The sequence below is a fragment of the Rhineura floridana genome, chromosome 7 (assembly GCF_030035675.1).
Source record: "Rhineura floridana isolate rRhiFlo1 chromosome 7, rRhiFlo1.hap2, whole genome shotgun sequence".
NCBI classification, from domain to species: domain Eukaryota; kingdom Metazoa; phylum Chordata; class Lepidosauria; order Squamata; family Rhineuridae; genus Rhineura; species Rhineura floridana.
The window spans coordinates 77,357,586-77,378,349 of NC_084486.1; the positions used below are offsets into that span (position 1 = coordinate 77,357,586).

At 40.2% G+C, this 20,764-nt stretch overlaps 1 protein-coding gene across 1 annotated transcript in view; it reads right to left on the reverse strand.

The window, feature by feature from the left end:
• The window catches only part of RBM20 (RNA binding motif protein 20), a 199,120-nt gene extending 191,544 nt beyond the window's left edge, over window positions 1–7,576 (reverse strand). Inside the window, exon 1 of the mRNA XM_061636024.1 lies at window positions 6,837–7,576. Coding sequence (XP_061492008.1) covers window positions 6,837–6,976 — 140 coding nt within the window. The 5' untranslated portion in view covers window positions 6,977–7,576. The remainder of the gene's footprint in view (window positions 1–6,836) is intronic.
• Window positions 7,577–20,764: the final 13,188 nt, after the last annotated feature.

A 20,764-nucleotide genomic window follows, 5' to 3' on the forward strand; every position in this document is an offset into this window, starting at 1 on the left:
GACTATGGTTATGACAATAAGATTATCATAATTAGTAATGAGATGGATTAATCGATATGCTTATCTGGAAAAAAAAAATTGATAGATATATTTCTTAAAGAATTGAAATCTCTCTTTGACTTTTTGTGGAAAGAATAAAGTAATGTTTATGAGATTTGATGATTAAGTAAGATAACTACTGGAGGAAAGTGATTTTATAATATGACTTAAGAGACAGGATTGTTATATATTATAGACTTATAACTGATTTGATCTTTGACAAATGGGAAGTCAATATTTTACTTTTTATTTTTTATTTTTGTTTTTTTTTTTTTCTTTTTTTCTTTTTGTTTAACTATTTTTGATTTTGTTTTTTGTCTTTGAATGTTTTATGATTTTGTCTTGTATGTTTTATGAAAATTTGAATAAAAATTATTGGAAAAAAAAAAAAAAGAAAGTTTATCCATAGCAAACTCCAGTCAGTCTCACCTTTAAAAAAGCTTTCCTTAAAAGGAGCTTCCTCCCTGGAGGATTTTATTTTGTATTATGTACTGCTCTCTATTATTGTAAGTCGCCTAGAGTGTCCACTAACCTGGACAGATAGGCGACCAACAAATAAAATTTATTATTATTATTATTATTAACTGAGGTACTATTATAATAAAATATTTACTGAAGTATTTTTCTGTAGCTTTTTCCTCCTTAGAGAGAAACCCCACAAGAATTCTGTGTAGCATTTGGAAGATTAGTCATATTAATGTATTTATAGGTACGATAAGGTAGTTTATAGGTATTTATGCTAGATTCAGAATTTGAATGAATATAATTTCTTGACAATAGACTGCTTTAACAAAGAAAACATTTCCCAGCATCTCCCCTGATGGGAACAACAATATTAGATTTCCATTTTTTAAAAAGGCCAGATCTGGTTGATTTTGTTCCAGTTAACAGGAATTTACTACCATGTGCTTGCTTAATTTATTCTTGCCCTGAAGTAAATTCTCATTATTCTATTGAGAATAACCACTATCATAGAATTTACAGACACTATTGCAATTCCAATCCATGTCCTCTGGAAATCATTGATCCTTTCCTTTTTACAATTTACAAAATCACCATGTTCTACAGGACCATCCCAAATTGGATAATGACTGGAACTAACGATAAAGCACACATAAGAAGGGATATCTATATTCACAAGGGGATTCTATATGCTTTGAAACGAAGGCATTTATACTAAATATTATACTTCTTCTACCTGTTTTCAAAAAAACTTCAAAAGCTTGTGTCACGCTGAATTAATCTCACAACAAAAGTCTGTTTATATCATATGTTTCATATTCCACAAGGAACCTGAAAAAAGTCTGTATTCTCATGAGATATTAAATCGTGAGATATAGTCTCTTCTGTGTAGCAGACAGCAGCTTGCGTATAGTCTGTTTCCCCATGTACACTTGTCCAAACAGCAAATGAAATTATTAAAGAACCATAAAATTATGATGGATCTACATTTGCCCCTGAATCTTCTATTTCTCTTAAACTCCACAATCTTTCAGTCTGAATTACCATGCTCACTTATAATAGGTTTTAAAAATTCTTAGCTCTGATTAACTCTATTATTAATCACTGTCAAAGAAGTAGTTCGTTAGGTGTACAATGTCACATGCAAGATGTTAATTAACATATACAGTCATGACATGTGGCAAGAAAGAAATGAGATGTGAACTTACCATTTAAAAAGTAGCTTTGTATGCTTCTGATTAATTCTGCCTTTTGCTAGTATTGCCAGAATTCATTTTTTGTGTTCTTTTCACTGTTTCTTAATCTGTGTGGACAGAGATTTACTTCCTGTTTGTTTTTGTGAAAGTTGGAAGACAGTAAACCAAAAAAAAGTGTAATGAAGTTTCCTCTACATGGAGTGAGGGATGAGCTAAGGCAGTGGAAATAAAAAACAAGAACAAAACTTCTTCATACTACTAACTCAAACTATCAAATACATATGGAAAACCACGAAGGGATTATAAGAAGCACATTTGGATAATCAAACTGCTAGAAATATTCCTATAAGAAATTTGATTAAAAGCCTTTTTCTCTTACTAAGATATAATTTAAACCCACATATTTTTGTCTCACACCAGCCGATAGAAAACAAATTAAATTGTTTCCATTTTAAATAACAAACTGAAAGCCAAAAAGCAAAATCAACACTACCATGTCTAAAATAGGATGTCAAGAAGAGCAACTAAATCAGATTCTTTCAAGAGTTCCTTTTCTTCACTATAAGCCAAAGCTATTTTATGATGTAAGGTGAAAAAGACTATATCCATGCTAAGTATTTAAGTAAATAATTTTTTCCAAGTCTTGCAGTACTTATTTTTCCCTTTAGTGATTATTTTTAATAAATTGGTAGGAATTAAATAGACCATAACAAACCTAAGCATGCTCATGTGGAAGAAAAGGAATTTAGAACATGCATCACCATATCATAGTACAATTCTATACATATTTATTTATTTATTTATTTATTTATTTATTAAATTTCTATACCGCCCCATAGCCGAAGCTCTCTGGGTGGTTCACAACAGAATAAAACATCAATACATGTCCATTCAGAAGTACACACTGAGTTTGGGGGGCGGGGAGACACAATATTTTACTTAAAATGACAAGGAAGCATGCATTTTCAATATGTTTTAGAGTGAGTGGTGGGGGAATAAAATGTATGAAGAAAATGTGGGTTGTGATGCTATATAACCACATAAGAAGTATTCCTACTTTCCACAGAAATCAGTACATTTAGGCATATATGTTTAGGATCAATGCAAATCACTACATTAAAATGAAAAAAAAAATTTTTAATGAATCACGTTCAGATCCAACTAATTTCACTGGGAAAGAAAGCATGTCATTTATTTTCCTCTTTAAATAAATGGATTGTAGAAGTATTTCACTAGCTAGATCATGCCCAATATTTATGTTCATGTCTTGTAACTGGGGGGGAGGGAGTCAATAATAAAGTGTGCAACTAATCTTAAAATTTGCAATGCATGAAAATGCCCAGACTAAATGCTGACATTCACTTGAAGAATTCCATCACAGCTTTGTGTCACTTTTTCAATTTACAGTGCCTGGAAATTGAGAGAAATCAGGCATGCTTATGTATTGTTGGTAACAGGATTATAAGGGACTATCCAGTCTCTTGCTGCATTCTTCCTTTTTCCTACCATTGATCTGACAGCAAAATTCACCCATAACTGACCTCTTTTTCCGATTAGACCTATTAAGCATAGCAGGGCTGTGAATGTGAGCAAGGATGTATGCACACATTCCTATGTGCAATGGATAAAGTGGATCATACTCTTAAGACTGCAATCCTATATACACTTACTTGGAAGTAACTCCCACTGTACTCCAAGGAACTTACTTCTGAATAGGCACATATAGGATTGTAGTGCAAGCTTGGTTAACCTTGAAATGGATTGTAACCTCTACAGTTTATTTCATACTGTCTCTTCCAATACTGCCTGATTCCCCTCAGTGTTATTTCTATATATTTTTTCTACTCATATCACACTGGCAAATGCACCTTGGATATCCAAAATCGATTGGCTATTGGTTAAGAAACTCTAAAACATGACACTGTTGTAATCTTCTGTTCTCTCTTCGTCACCCAGCCATAATACACACAAATCTTTTTCATCTATGTGAAAAAGATACCCAGATAATTTCACCCAGATTCCACATTCTAAAGCTGCTGCTTTCCCCCAACTACATGCAGATCTACACACTGCATTACACTTCTGCCCACTTACTAAATCCTATGTCAGGCTGCAGCATTTATGCATTCCCGCTCAAAGAAAGAACAGGTGAACTGATGTAATCAGCACATCACTAGTGCCTTTCTAACAACTGATGTTCCGTTCAAATCACTGAAATACAAATTTACATAATGCTTTTACAGGAACTGCAGGATGTGGGGGATAAAGAGTTAACATTATTAAGCCTACTGTTCAGACCTTAATAAATATCAATCATTTCTATAGCAATTCTCATGCTATTTGTCTTTGGAACAGTCACATGAAGTCTGAGAGATGCCGCCCTGCCCAAGACCATCCTGGGAGCTTCACAACTTCAGTATGTGAGTGGAGATTTGAATCTCAGTTTCCCACATTCAAACACAGCACTTGGCATTTTTCATCATGTTTTAATTTACTTTTGAATTGTAATAATCTCATGTAAAATGTAAACTTTAATTAATTTAGGATACAGAGTACTACACTCTTACTCCTCCTCTGACTGGAAACTTCCCCACCACGAGAATTGTATTTTTTTCCCATGGACTAAAAATGGCATGTTGCCCAAGGCAAACTTGACTATATTTCACATGGAATTGTAATCTTTCTGTAAGTCCCTACAAGCAAAGTAATCTTGGCAATTTTACTACATGTGTAAATGCAACAGAAAACAATCAATTGTCAAAATAATTTGAAATCCTACTCTCTGGAGTTATTTAATATTTGCTTTAACTTAATAACTGATTTCCATAATTCCTATGCCCATCAGTGTTTCTATGTATTTTCCAAATATTCCAAATTAGTTTATATAAGAAACCCAATAACGCCATGTATCTAGTCATTTTCTGTTTACTATAGCTAGGACTGAAGCATATTAATTATGTCAACATGCAAGAAGAGATTAAATTATGCAGCGCAGTTACAAATAACACGATCATGTTCCGCTGCCATAGATGGGAGTGTTTTGACATTTGTATTTTACGCCATGCCGCCATTATAAAGAACGGCTAGAAGGATGTTCTTTACTTCCATTTTGTTAAGACACATATGATGGCAGATTTTTAAATATATTTCTGCATTCATCAACAAAAATGTTTCTGAAAAGCATATTGTTTTAGACCACTATATTTGCTCATAGTTTTATCATGATTAAGCTGCAATCATAAACACACTTGCTAAGACATAAACCCCACTGAAACTCAATACAACTTATACAAAAATATATAAATAACGGCTACTGTACCATACCATAGTTTGAATGCCTAGATCATATTTCTCAACATAAATGTGAAGTGAACTATGTCCCACTGGAACTTATTTCCATGGAAGTTACTTAGCATTGTGATGTGGACCACACATCAATAAATTAAATATTCACAACAGTGTTTTTAATAATCCTAATCCTTTGTACACAAACTACAAACAAATATACTTCTTGCCTTATTGCAAGATCTTTGGGTTGAAACAGCCTGTTCTTAAACAAAAACTGTGTAGCAAGCTATCTGAACAGGGTGGTTTATAACAGATCCTATTGGAGGCCGCTGATTCATAGGGTCGCCATAAGTTAAAATTGACTTGAAGGCATAGAACAAATGTAGCAAGCTAAAGTAACCCACACAACTTTGCACACCACATCAAAATATAGCACGCACATTACATTTCAATGTTATTCCTATTGCTTCAAATGTTCTTGAAGATTAAAATCATACGTAGAAATCTTTAAAATATCACTGGGGGACTTGCTCCTTTATTTAAAGTATTCATTTTTTCCAAATTTACAGCACACTCCTGTGCATACCTACTCAGAAGTTTCACTGAGTTCCAGGCCTACTCCCGTGTGTATATATATATATATATGACCGCAGCCTTAAAGAAATTAGGTTATTTTTCATTCGTTTCCTGCAAGAAACCTTTGCAGGTGCCTAGATAAAAACAATACTAGCATTACTTGGCAATGCTCAACAGACTTCCTTCCTCATAAAACAGATCTGATGAATGAACACAAAAAAACTTACTTGCTTTGGGACCCCTAGGCAATAACATAAATATCTTTACAATGTGCTAAATTGCAGCACTCCACATCTTTTTTAGTCATCAAGGCAAACTGTGGCTCTGACAGCAATGTTTGCTATTTTAACAACTCTCAAATTTATTTAATAATATCCAGAATCTCTTCTACAGTAATATTCTAAACATATGGGGAAAAATATTTGAACACAATCACATAATTATTTTTCTTCAGCCCAATGCCTTCTATTACACAGTATTATTCATATTTCAGTTAATTTTCAGGTATTTCTTTTAATTAAAAAAATAGCCTTTGGACGCATTAACATACCAATTTTCCTCCACTGTGGAAATATGTGGAAGTTTAAATAGCAATAGATTACTGTGATTATGTGACTATTGATAACTTGACAGGGCAAGTACATTTCACCTACAGATACTACTACTACTATATATACATATAAGAACTTGTATTTTGTTTGCATTCCCGCACACCTAATTCCACTCAGTTGAGGCCTCAGTACACTCACATTTAAATTGGAGAAACGCTAAACCTCCAACATACAGATAACGGAGCCTACAAGAAGCACCCTATTGCTCGTAATCATATGATGAGCTAGACTTTCTGTTTAAAAGAAAACTGGATGCCAAAAGTGGAGGAACAAAATTTAACTATTTAGAATGCACATCAGTGGAATATACATCAAGGAATTTTCACCGCTGCTGTGGAAGACTAGAAAGATAAAGCGCATTCCCGACCAGCCTACTGGAGGATAAAATGTGAAAGAAGCGTCGGCTATGGACCCCTTTTTGTATGTACACTACCGGGAAATACTCCAAAGAAAAAAAAGACTGCTGAAGTTATTAAGTAACCCCAAAGGGAACGCTTTACAAACGAATTTCTTGGGCACGTTGCTGTCTCTCAACCCAGAGCTAAAGAGAGAGGAGATAAACAGCAATAGAACAGAAAGGAAACTATTAGTCCCTCTTCCTTTTCCCCTTCTCCCCACCCTATCCCACCCCTACCCCGCCCAAACTTCACAGCACAGCTCTTACTTTTGGATGAGTTGGGGTAGGTTCGGTAACTGCGGCATCCCCCTGGCGGGACCGCTGTTGACCCCCGGCTGGAGCTGAGCTGAGCTGCAGGTATCTTTGTCAGGCTGGTCAGGACTATTGGGGTCCGGGACCTGGTTCATGGCAGCCGCTGGGACCCTTCAGGCAGCTGAAGGGTCAGCCAGCACCACCCGAGCCTCCCTCGGAAGCAACGAGGGGGGAGAGCGCCGAGACGCCTGATCCCGGCCGGCTAAACAGCGTCTAATACAGTAGGAACTCAAAGCAGGCGGCGGCGGCAAGTGCCACTCGCGCCAGCTCGCCCTTCTGGAAGGAGTCCTCGCTGAGGGGGCAGCAGGCGGCTGGGGAGGGAGAGAAGCATTTATGGCGACGTCTGGTGCAGCGGAGCCAATGGAGGGAGGAGGTGCCCGCTCCTACGCCAGGACGGAGACTTCTGGAGCCCCGGCCATTTCGGAGATTTTGCTGATTGGGAAGGGGGGGCTGCAAGGAGACGATAAGCGCCCATAACCTAGGATAGTCTTTCATAGAGGGACGGGGAAGGATTCTCTCATTTCCTCTTGGGATGGGAACGGAGAATTTCGCGTCTACAGCGTCTAAATCCCGTGCGCAGCCTTTGGGGGGCGCAGTGACCCTTCGTCCCCTTTGGCCCTTTTTGACGCAATACTCTCTTCGCTTGTCTCCCTCACGTCGCCCCTTCTGAACTTCTGGCGCGCATCTCTCATGCACGTGCGCTTAGCTGTCTCGTTGCGGCGCGTCCATAGGAGAGGTTCACGTGGGCGCCTGTGTGTTCCTTTTCCCGCCGCCGCCGCCGCCTCCTCCTCATTGGCTAGCCTTTCGAAGACTGCACATATTTTTGTCCTTCACAGGACCCCTAAAGCACTAGGTTGCAATCAAATGATTCTGGAGACTTTTCATCCATTATGCTTTTTGGGTTGCTTCCAGATGGCCTATGTATTGAGCAGCACTCATTCTGATTTGTTTGTGGGGAGGTTTTATGTTGCCTCAAGCAATTGTTACTCCACGCTTTCCAGTATCTTTTCCCCTTACCTTCCTAGGGTGCTTCCAGATAGTTGCTAGTTTCGGATGGGATTCAAATCAGGTAGTGGCAAATTCATGTTGTGCAAGTAAAGTTTATCTACCACAACAAATCCCCTTCTCCCCAAAATCAAACGTTTGCAATAAGGAAAGTAAGGAGGAAATAAATTGGAGAATAGCAATTGCTTGATGCAAAGTAATACAACTGCAAGAAGCAACCTGCAAGTGGATTGCCTCATGAGATCATTGCACTTACGTGTATTTCTTACAGATGCATCGGGAAAGTGTAGATTCCAATTAATGTTCATGCCACAGTATACAGTTGTGCACACCAGACTTCTCTAAACTTTTAGAATGAAGACCAAAGATTATGTTGTCTACAGTTTTAGGTAGAGGGTAAGGCAGTAATATCCCTTCACTATATATGCAAAAGACAATATTACTTTAGCAACTGCTTTCCTGAATCTGAAGGAGAATGTTATAGTATGTGCCTTTCATCAGCTGACTAAGCCTCTCTGTTTAAGTTTCAGCTATCACGTGATATTCTAGACAAATGTGGAATCTGTGGATCAATGCATGATGCTTTTGACTCCATTAAATATAATTTTACACCCTTGTAAATCTTGACCTGCTTTTCTGCCTTTTCAGAAGGAACCTTCTTTGGTTCTTAGTGTTAGCTTTTTAAAATCTAAGGCTTACTCTTATGCACATATAATTTCCAGTTTTGTTTTCTTTAGTAATTGTTTGACTGTGGATACAATCAGTCTTGAATTACTGCTGAGCATGTCACCTATACCTTGACATCAATATGCTGATGACAGTCAGCTCTATCTCTCCCTACCACCTGATTGCAGGGAGGGAGTGCTCATCCTAAACCGGTGCCTGGAGGCTGTGAAGGGCTGGATGTGGGCTAACAAATTCAAACTTAATCCAGACAAGACAGAAGTACTGCTGGTCAAGGGAAAAACTGCATCAGGGACGGGGTTGCAACCTGTTCTGGATGGGGTTGCACTCCCTTTGAAGGAGCAGGTCCACAGTTTGGGAGTCCTCCTGGATCCTGCCCTGCTGCTTGAATATCAGGTGGCTGCGGTGGTCAGGAGTGCTTTTGGCCAACTCAAACTGGTCTACCAGCTGCTCCCGTTCCTGGAGGCAGTTGGCTTGGCCACAGTGAAACATGCATTGGTGACATCAAGGCTTGATTACTGTAATGCACTCTATGTGGGGCTGCCTTTGAAAATGGTTCAGAAATTGCAGTTGGTTCAAAATGCAGCAGCCATAATGTTAACTGGAGCACGGAGCAGAGACATATTACCCCTGTGTTTTATCAACTCCACTGGCTCCCAATTTGTTTCCGGGCCCAATTCAAAGTGCTGGTTCTGACCTTTAAAGCCCTAAACGGCCTTGGACCAATGTACCTGAGGGGCTGCTTACGCCCATATGTACCTGCCCGGGATTTAGGATCATCTGCCTCTGGTCTTCTCTGCGTGCCTGGAATTAAAGATGTTAGACTGACAGACACGCAGAAAAGAACTTTTTCAGCTGTGGCCCCCAAGCTTTGGAATACTCTACCCCAAGAAGTTTGCTTTGCTCCCTCCCTGTTGTTTTTCCAGAGACTTCTGAAAACGATCTTGTTCCAGAGAGCCTTTGGGAGGGACTGAAGGTAGAGCCTGACACTGATTTTATGCCTTCTACATTAAATTTTACGTTTGTAGTCCCTTTAGTACCAATCCCTCTGTGTGTGTGTGTGTGTGTGTGTGTGTGTGTGTGTGTGTGTGTGTGTGTGTGTGTGTGTGTGTGTGTGTGTGTGTGTGTGTGTGAGATTTTTGTAAGCTGTCCTAATAAAAATAATCATCTATATACTAATAGTGAACTCAGATGCTGAATAATGTAGCCATAGTTCCAAGCTCCAAGAAAATCTTTGGGGGAAAAACCCTAAGGGGCAAAAAAAAAGTCCCCAGAACAGTCCAGTAAGGATATGCTCAGTGGCCATAGAATGCTGAATGTCTGTAAGTAAAAATAGAAAGCTGAGGGGTGGGGTGGGGGAGAATGGAGTATCCTGAAATGAAAAGAAGGTGTGCCTGCTGAAAAGTATCATGAAGGAAGAGGCCACACAGATGATCTAAATATCAACAAGAACTTTACTATAACTAATCATATACAGGGAACAAGGCCCACAGCCTGGTGCTGCTTGAGGCAGGCCTGGAACTAAAAATACCACAGTCTGGGGCTGACTCAGCAGTTCCTGGTATGGCAAGCCTGGAAGACCAATACACTACACCCCTCCCCTCTAGCTGTCATAGTCCTGAAGATACTTGGGACAAGCCCTGGTGTGGGTCAATCAATGACAATTTTGCATTGAAGCTGATAGTGCATCCCCTAGTTCCCCATTTGGCTCTAGTTCATGCTGGTCCACTTCAAGGTCCAGGCGCAACTGCTCTTGTCCAGCATCAGGAGCAGCCACTGGCTCATTTTCTCTTTCCACTTGAGTATTTCCAGCACCCTCAGAGAGAACTGATGGAGTTGGGCTTCATCCTCTCATCTGGTCCACATGTCGACGTAACACATGGCCATCTGGTGTTTGAGCCCTGTAGGACAATGGGCCCATGGCCTGGGTCACAGTCGCAGGAATCCACGTTTCACCAGCACTGTAGTTCCTGACATACACAGGGTCACCTGGGATGAACACCCATGCAGGTTCTTGAACTGCAACGGACTCCCTTGGTTGGTCCTCGGTCAAGTCAGGATGCGACCGATCAAGCAGAGTCATTAGTTGTCTGTTCATAAATAGCTCAGCTGGGCTCCTTCCCATTGTGTCACAAGTTGTGATGTGTTGTGTCACAAGAAAACTTGCAAGGCATCGGTCCCAGTCACCTTCTACAATCCATTTCAATGCATCCTTTGCTGTCCTGACCATCCTCTCGGCCTGGCCATTGGTTGCTGGATGAAAAGAGGCTGAAGTGACATGCCGAATCAGTCCATTATCCAGGAATGTGCGGAATTCTGCAGATGTGAACTGGGCCCCATTGTCTGAGACAATGGTGTTTGGCAACCCATGTCATCAACCCCAGCAGAAAAGAGAGGGAGGTGGATCAAAGGATCAGCATGGGCAATGCTCCTGCCAGGACGATGTTGCAATGTGTAATTGTATGCATTCAGGAAAATCGCCCACCACAACATCCATGGAGATAATAGGCATCTGCTGGTTAGGGGCAAACAATCCCAATAATGGCTTGTGGTCAGTAGCAACAGTGAATGGTTGACCATAGACATAGTCATGGAATTTTTTTACACTAGCCACAATAGCCAGGGCCTCCTTATCAATTTGGGCATAATTCCATTCTGTTAAAGACATTGTTCTGAAGTAGAAAGTGATAGGCACCTCACAAGAGTCCCCATGTTGGTGGCTCAGGACATCTCCAATACCATATGGAGATGCATCACAAGTGAGAATCAAAGGCTTCTGTTCATCATAGTGCACCAAGACACTGTCAGACGGTAACAGGTGTTTTACATCACGGAAAGCCTTATCATGCCAGGCTGTCCACTGTCATGCAGCATGCTTGTCAAGAAGGCGATGCAATGGTTCTGCCACTGTAGCCTTATGTTTCAAGAAGGTGTGATAGAAATTCAAGAGTCTCAAGAAGGCTTGGAATTCCTGTTTATTATGGGGCACTGGAGTTTCATGAATTGCTTTACATTTTTCTGGGGTAGGCCGAATGCCAGCAGCATCAATACTGTAGCCAAGGAATTCAATTTGGGAAACACCAAATACACATTTCTCATGCTTGACCCAGAGACCAGCAACAGCAAAATGGTGCAGTACATCCTGCACCCATGTGGCAAGTTCAGCAATGGAGTCACTGGCAACCAAGGCATCATCAAAATATGGTATGGCACCTGGTAGTCCTTTGTGAATGTCTTCCATTAAGCTCTGAAAAATTCCAGGGGCCACAGAAACACCAAACTGGAGGCGTTTTACTCTGAATGCTCCACGATGAGTGGTGATAGTTTGAGCATCAGCAGTAGCATCATCCACAGACAGTTGCTGATAGGCCTGTGCCAGGTCATACTTTGGAAAAACTTTTCCTTGTGAAAGTGATGCCAAAAGATGACTCACCACTGGGATTGGATATGGATGCTGATGCAGGGCTTTATTGATAGTACACTTGTAGTCACCACAAATGCAGATGTTGCCATTGGCCTTCAATGGAGTGACAATGGGTGTCTCCCATGTAGGGTGTGTCACTGGCTCCAAGATGCCTTGCTCTATGAGGCAATCAAGTTCAGCATCAATCTTTGCTTGCAGTGCGAACGGAACACGACAGGGTTTCATACGGATGGGGGCCACAGTAGGATCCAAGAACAACAAAGTAGGAGGCCCCTTATATTTCCCAAGACCTTTATCAAAAACAGCTTTGAAATCATTTAGGATGCTATCCCATAATGATTCACCAATTTGGTGAACCCCCGTGACAGCAATGCCCAATGACTCAAACCAGTCTAAGCCAAGGAGACTGATGCGATGTCCTTGAGCAACCAATAACTGTAAAGTTCCATGGAAAGTTTGGTAATGCACCTCAACTTCACATACACCCTTTATTGGAACCGGATTTTCCTGGTAATTAGTAAGTTTGGAGTGGAAAGGGACAATTTGTGGCCCCCCACAAGGAAATATTTGCTGGTAGGTTTCTGATGAGATGATTGTATAACCTGAGCCTGAATCAACTTCCATGGTACATGGAGTGCCTTGGATGGCAACTGTCACCTTCACCTTCCTCACATTGGTGGAGTGTTGCAACCCTGGCTTGATGTGGTTAATCACCTCCTCTGCATTATGTGGAAAACTTCTGTACAGTGTGTGTGGTACTGCTTTGTGTCCTTGATGGTGTTTTCCCTTCCACCGCACTTATGGGGGCGGCTGCTTCAGCTTTGACTTGGCATACTCACTCAATATGCCCAACTTTTTGACAGTACTGACACTGTGCACCTGAAACAGCAGGCATGCCATTCATGGGATCCCCATAGCTCTTACATTTCACTGGAGAAACTTGTCTGAATCTTGGAGGTCCTACAGCAACTACTCTGGTTGATGAGCATTTGCACTACAACCTGTGGATCTCTAGAAGTTGTTGATTTGAATCTTTAGCCAGCTGGGTTTCTGAACAGGGTGAGTTTCTTGCCAAGCGCACTTTGCGGGTGCTTGCTGCTGCTGCTTCGGTAGCCAGAGCTTCCTCTAATGCAGTCTTGAACAAGAGCTGTCCTTTTGCAAACAGACACTTTTGCAGGCCCTCATCATGCAACCCACAGACTAGGCGATCACACAGCATCTCCTCAAGGTTTGGGAAATTGCAGTATTTTGCCATGTGTCTAAGTTCAGCAACATACAGTGGCACAATCTCCACTGGGCCCTGGTTTCGTCTGTAGAAAGAATTATGTTGTGCTATTTCTAACAGGTTTGGAGAGAAATGTCCTTGTAAAGCATTCAGGATATCCACATAAGATGTATTAGCCAGTTTTGCTGGTGCTACAAGAGCCTGGGCTAGGTCAAAGGTGTCCGGCCCACAGACACTGAGTAACACAGCACGCTTCTTCTCTGACTCCGTAATGCCATTTACTGCCAAGTAAAACTCCAGCCCGGCTGCATAACTTTCCCACTTACTGGGACATGCAGTGTTAAATTCTTCAAGATGCCCTTGGGTGGCCATATTCCACAAGATACACACTGACCTGGAGTGCTTTGCAGTGGTTTCCGCAAGGCCCAAGCTGATGTCCTAATCCAGTCCAAGGAGAAATGTTCTCTCCCTTTCGGCCTCTAATACAAAAACACTGTGTGTGCCTCAATAGATCCCACCTTCATCACCAGTGAAAAGTATAATGAAGGAAGAGGCCACACAGAGGATCTAAATAATAACAAGAACTTTACTATAACTAATTATATATAGGGAACAAGGCCCACAGCCTGGTGCTGCTTGTAAGGCAGGCCTAGAACTGAAACTGCCACAGCCTGGGCTGACTCAGCAGTTCCTGATATGGCAAGCCTGGAGGACCAATACACTACAGGAATGTAACCATGAACTGTGATAATATGTTTTGTTTGCCTAACGGAGGATGGAGAGATGAGGAGTAGGGGAGAGAGAAAGCTGTGGCTTTTATATGGTTAGAATGTAGCCTACTGTATAAAGGTAAGAGTTACATCCATTGGTCCACCCCTTTTTTCTCTGACTCCATGCAACAATGGCATATAGATCCTAGAAGGTTGCCCAAGGGAATGCTTAAAAAAGGTTCCCCATCCTTGCTATAAGCTGTTTAAGCTCATCAGCAGAGGTGGGTGAACTGACCTAAGCTCACATCAGAAATTATCTATGATCTAAGAAACTCCAATCCAAGGCCCAGAAAAATGATAGCCCACCTCTTAGCCTGTGGGATCTACTGAATGAGATTTTAGAATATGCAAAAACGGGATGGTGTAAAAGCTGAAACTAATCAGCCTGGAGCTGACTCAGCAGTTCCTGGTATGGCAATCCTGGAGGGCCAATACACTACACCTGCTTTGCATGCTGATCAAGAAGAGTACACACTGCAACTTTTTGTTGCGCACTTCCCTTGTTTCTTGTCATACCAAAGGGTGGGTCATTCTTATTAATTTGCTAGCAAAAGAGGGCCACCCACAGATAGAATAGCAGTTTCTGTATACTCAGGAGACTCTTCAAATACACAGAAATAAGTTAGTTGGACATAGTTCTTACTCCTCCGTCCCAAGTGTTGAGAATGGAGCCTTATGATACTTCAGTTAATAAGATTATACGAGTAAATAAGTAATGAAGCCTGCAAATACTAATGCTCATAATTTAGTTGGTGAAAGCCAAGATTAATAGAACTATGCATAATGTTTTGTTCTAAAAGGCAAGTAAACTGTCATATTTCTACATATAAGATGTACGCATAGCTGTTGGAGGGTATTCAACAAATGACTTGCACTAGCACAAGGATTAGCACTAGTGCAATGGGATTTCCCCCTTCCTTTCCCACACACACCCCATACCATTGTCAAATCTGCTCCAGAGGGTTGGGGGGAAACCCAGAACAGATTTAGGGAGCACATGGGTGGAGGAGAAGGGGAGAAATCCTTGCATTGATGGAACATTCATCTTAGCACTGCATTCAATACAATCCCTTCTCTGTGTGCCCTCTATGAGAAAAGTGCAGAGGATGGCAACACAATAATGAGCCTTTTCATTCTGTTATTCTGCTTTCTGGTATTCTTTCTATTTTATATATAAAGCTTCTGTTGCTGAATGTTCACTTTTTCTATTTTATATAGAGTGACATGTTTATTGTACTTTGTTGTTTTACTTGTTTGTTGTTACATTTACTAGAAATCTCAGTAAAACACTATTCACACACAAAAAGAACGAGCCTTTTCAGTAGTGGCCCCCCTTTTGTGGAATGGTGCCATCAGTGTCTGTTTTTAGGCACCAGGCAAAAGCATTCTTATTTACCTAGGCTTATGGTTTTTAATTGGGAGGATAGTGAGGTATGTCAGTGGCCTTTGTTGTGCTTATCCTTCAAGTGGGTGGGTAGAGCTTATTTCTTTTACATATATAGTGTTTATCCCTCCCTTTGAATATTAGGCAGGCGCCATCTCTGCTATCTTTTCAGCACCTTTTGAAGACTTTCCTCTTTCAACAAGCCTTTTAAGTTGAGACCTATCCCAGTCTGCATCTGTGTCAGAATTGTTTAATATGTTTTTTTAATAATGTTTTTAACCCTTTTAAAAAGTTTTTTTAAAATGTTTTTAATGCTGTTTTGTTTTAATGTATTTTAAGATTTGTTTTTACGATGTTTTAAAGTGTTTTAGTGCTTTGTTTGCCGCCCTGGGCTCCTGCTGAAAGGAAGGGTGGGATACAAAATAAATAAATAAATAAATATTGCTGTGTTTTTCTGTTCTTAATGTCTTTGTTTTTATTTATACTGTGTAAGTTGCTTTGAGACAACTGAGTGCAAAAATGTGAATAATAATAATAATAATGATAACGTGTAGTGACCTTTATGTAGTAGAATGCAAGGAGAAGATCTATTGTGCAGTAAAGGTTTGGAATGAGTTCATTTTCAGCATGAAGACCCAGATCTTTTTCATTTTTTTTGCACTGCTCCAGTTACTTATAGCAAAAGATATATCTCTTTGTGCAGTAGGATCCTGATGAAATCATAGTGGATTGTATCCAGCATAGTGCTTCATGAACGCTCCATCAGCACAAAGATTAATGCTTGCACAATATTTGCATAACAACTACTTCTGCCCCTCTCCTTCCCCCACATACCCCCTCTATCAGTTCTGGGGTACGCCTAATCCTCTTTAGCAGATCTGAGGAGGGCACAGCAAAGGAGAAGGGGGAAAAGTTCCATTGTGCCAGTGGAAATCCTTGCATTGACAGGATGTGTTAGTTGAATACAGCCCATTATAATTATGAGTAACAATAGAAAATCAGTTGTTTCTGTTTATGCATTCTTCAACAAAATATTTAACGGACAAATAAAGATGGTGGCAAACAAAATGGCAATGGGAAGAATATGAGAAATATTTTTAAATGGCTTTGTGGAGATGGTCATAATCTAGACCATGGTGTTCCATAAGCAGGGGAAGCCCTGTTGGTGGTGCCTCATACACAGTCTGAGCCCTCAGCCTTCTGGAAACTGTTTAAATATCATCCCTAGCTCAAATATTCTGACACTTCAGACCTAATCCTTGGAAATGTCTTCTGGCTTCTTACACCACCTTACACATATTTTCCATGCATCTGAAAAAGTCAGTGTCTTCCCCTTCCTATTTTTTTCTATGTAGATTTAATAGGATAGAACATAAAAGCTGTATTAAGTCTGCAACATCTGAATTCCAGCTCAGGATAATCCTGTCGTCCTCTGTTGCCAGAGGTTCAACTATTTTTACTGGGCAAAAATAACTACTGCTTCTATGTGGCCTGCATGTCATTTAATTTACTACATGAGAATAAGGGTCAGCATCTGGAACTGGCCCTGTCCTGGCTCCCAAACAAAGAAGCAGACTCAGGAGTTGGAGTCTGGGTTTTTCTGCATAAAACTTTATTCCAGAAATCAGAACACGGATCTATGCTAGACCTAAACCAGCATTCAAACAGGAACAGGCATCCTAGACACTAGAAGCAACAGCAGACAAGTTGTCGCAATAGCAGTAACAAGCAGTTAACACTATTAATTCAGGCTCTTTTCAGCATGAGCTACAAGGGGGGAGCTACAATGGGGGGGTGGACAAAAGTGAGCTACTTGTAACTGCCTCTTCTCTATCCTCTGCAACCTTGGAGACATGTCAGTTTCTGACTCTGATGAGTCGCTTTCATTTTCATGCTTGAGAAGTTACAATGTTTTTATTAGCACTTATCTCTTTTGCCATTGCAGAGAGTCCTCATCAGCCCGCTGAGAGAAGGGTTAAACAGGGCACAGCAATTCAAACCCTGGCTAGGGAGCACAGGGGCAACTCAAAGCAGAAGTTGGGGGATTGTTGTTCTTTTGTTTGCTACACCAGCTCCAGGGAAAGGAGCAGCTTTGGATCCAATGGATCCTTGGTTAGTTTTTCTCTGCTCTGCTCCCAGCTCATAATATTCAGTTTTGGGCCCCTGTGCTTGCTACCGCCAGTGGTGGTAGTATCTCCTCTGTCATAATTTCCATGGTCACAGTAGGAAACTCCACAGGGATGAAACCCTCCTGCACACAGAGGCCAGCCACCTCCAGCAGCAAGATCAGGGAGTTAGGATTGTTTTTGGACTTAGGCTGTAACATTACTTATAATAACAGTGTTAAATGTATTGGTAGAAATATTTAGTATTGTTTATGAAGCATATTTTTAATATGGGATTCCTAGAATGGGTTTTCATCACCCTTTCTAGCCATTTAAACAATGAAAAGGAGATTACAAGACATCAACTGTGATTTGTTTTTACCAGATGATCACTGGAGAAACAAGATATGCATGACATGCATTAACTTGGCCTTCACTTTCCTTTGATGATTAGGACAGAATTTTAATTATGGTGAATGCGTTACCTCTTCAGATGCAAATACTTTGGCCATTATCATTCCAAGCGCTACTTGACTGGAAGAAGGTAACCAATGGAAACCTCTGGGAACGTAATTGTTTTATTTACTTACAGGATTTATGTATATTTTTATTACTATTTGTTATTATCTATTTTAGTATTGTTATGTTTGTAAGCCACCCAGGCAATATCTACTGATGGGTGACTACATAAATTGAATAAACAAACAAACATATGAGGCAAAGTTAAGCAGCATACATTACTTATCTGTTAAATCTGCAGTCCACCAGATCTCTAGGAACTTTCTAATGACAAATCAGTTGTAGCCAGCTGCTACTTAATATACCAATTATTATTGTGAAAACATTTTCATACATCGAAGGTATTCTGCCATAGGAAAATCTACTTGTTTGGCAACCTACGTGCAAAGCTCAGCTGTGAATCTAAGCTTCCCTGAAGTATACACATATCTGCTTCTGAGCCATGCTTTGGCTGCTTTCGCTACTACAGATTCATCTGCTATAATTTTTGTATGAACCACATTTGGCTTTGGAGACAAACACACAAAAGATTTCTCAAGACAGTCGTTGGCATACAACATAGAAATGACATTGAAATGTTTCTTATTTTCATTCCCCAGTACTAAGCGCTAATGCTTCAAACACTTTGCAACTAGAGCTTCAGACTATTAGTGTGCCAACAGGACCCTGGAACTGCTATAGGTTAACAAAACATGAATCTGATAATCCTCGCACTCCTCAACAGTGGAGTATTTCATATCATAATTCCCAGTGCCAATAGATAAACCTCTTCTGGAAAGGTTAACACAAACAGCAATCTTTCCAATGTTGTGGAATGCTGTTTGCAGCTAATAGACCAAATAACACAAAGTGTGTGCAGGGAAGATTACAGTACCAAAACTTCAGTGCATGATGGTAGGGAAGATCAAAAGGTAACTAAAGATACCTTGACATTTCATTTTCAGATGAAACACCTGTACAGCAGAGAGTTTGCATGCTACTTTTACAAAACTAGAAACAAATGGCTCTTGTACTGGCACATACCATATATCAGATTCTTTTAGTGACAACAGTCATCTCATTTTAAGCATAAAGTCTCATTATCTAGATGTTTGGGGATTAGTGTGTTCTAAATCAGTTTAGAAGAGGTCAGACATTTATTTTTCAGTAAAGGTGAAGCTGTTGCTATTCTGGATTTATTTATGACAGGGGTCAGCATTTATAACTATAATTCATTTTAAACTCCAAGGAACTGGATTTATATCCATCATCATTTTTTTAAGCTCCAAGGAATTATATCTAATGATATACATTATGGGTTGGATCTAAGGTAGTTCTTGTTACATCCCACTAACATCAATGGGTTGAGATAGTTATTACTTAAGTCCCATGGATTTCAATGAGAACCAAGTTCAGCTGCAATCCTGTGTACACTTACATGGGAGTAAGTCCATTGAGCTCATGTAGACATGTATAGGCTTGCTCACTTCAAAAGCAACCAGAATGGTTTTTCTGACTGTGTTTTGAAGCAACACCACCCTCTACTGGCCACACCTCCCTTCCCTACTGCTGCCTTCAGATGTTTCAGGACCGCCCACAGCAAAGCATTGGGCCAATTACTGTCTTTGCCTGAGCCTGGAAGACAAAAGGGTCAATCTACCAATCAGTTGCAAAACCTCCCTGAAGCTGAATTTTTAAAAAGAGCACTGGAGTTTATCCCACGAGGTTTTAAGAGTTAAAAAGGGGTGGGGGTTGGCTAGCGTTGTATGCCCCTGTTTTGAGAAGAGAGAGATAGAGACACACTGGAACTGGTCCAACAGTAAGTGTGTCTCTACCCATGGTTTCCAAAGACAGTGGATATTTGTGACACACAACAAACTTAGAATAATGAATTTGAAATATGTTCTGATATGTGAACAATGCAAGTCATGAAATGAAAAGCTGTATTTGGGGAAGCCAGCAAGCGGTGATTCTGAAAACCAGCAATCCTGTAATATCACCAAGATGTTAACCAATACACCCAGCATCTCCTTGTGAATATTTTTACATAGGGTGGGGCTGCCAGAGCAACTGCAGAGAAATTAATTAAGGTGCTTCCTTAGAAGGGATGAAAGGAGGGAATGCATGCCAACAAATACAGCTCTGTCATAGACACATCAATCAAAAAGATATGTGGATTGCTGGGCTTGTAAAAAATTTGTTGCAGATTGCTCTCCGGAAAGTCTCATGTGCCTTTTTTTAAAAAGTTGATTTAAGAGATAAAAAATATTTAAAGTTGTGAGAACAAGCCAGGCTTCTGAGCTGAATACTGATAATCCTCATTAAGTGTGGTAGCACATTTGTTTTTCCCCATCACCCTTTTTAATTATTGATGTTGCAGAGCCCACATTAAGATGGTACAAACCAGGCAAAGCATTTCTGATGGATTTGCAGGGGGTTGAAAGTACTTGGCCTTCAGCCTCATGTCTTATAGCATGTCCAAGGCCTCAAATCATCTTCCAGAAATATACTATCCATTGCGATACTGCTTCATTAGAGACATACTTCATCTCTGTCTGCCTTCCAAATAGCTTTCAAACATCTACTAGCTGAATGGTGAAACCACAGAAAACACAGGTGTTACTGAGCACCTGTTACAGTAAAATAATTATAGTAAAAACAAGTTGAATATGCTCGTGAGTCTGTGGTGGTGCTAGCAACAGCAACAACATCATCTGTAAAAGGAAGCCACTTTTAATGTTTGGATTTTTGTTAGTTTATAAAAAGGGAAATTTCAGAAACATAATCC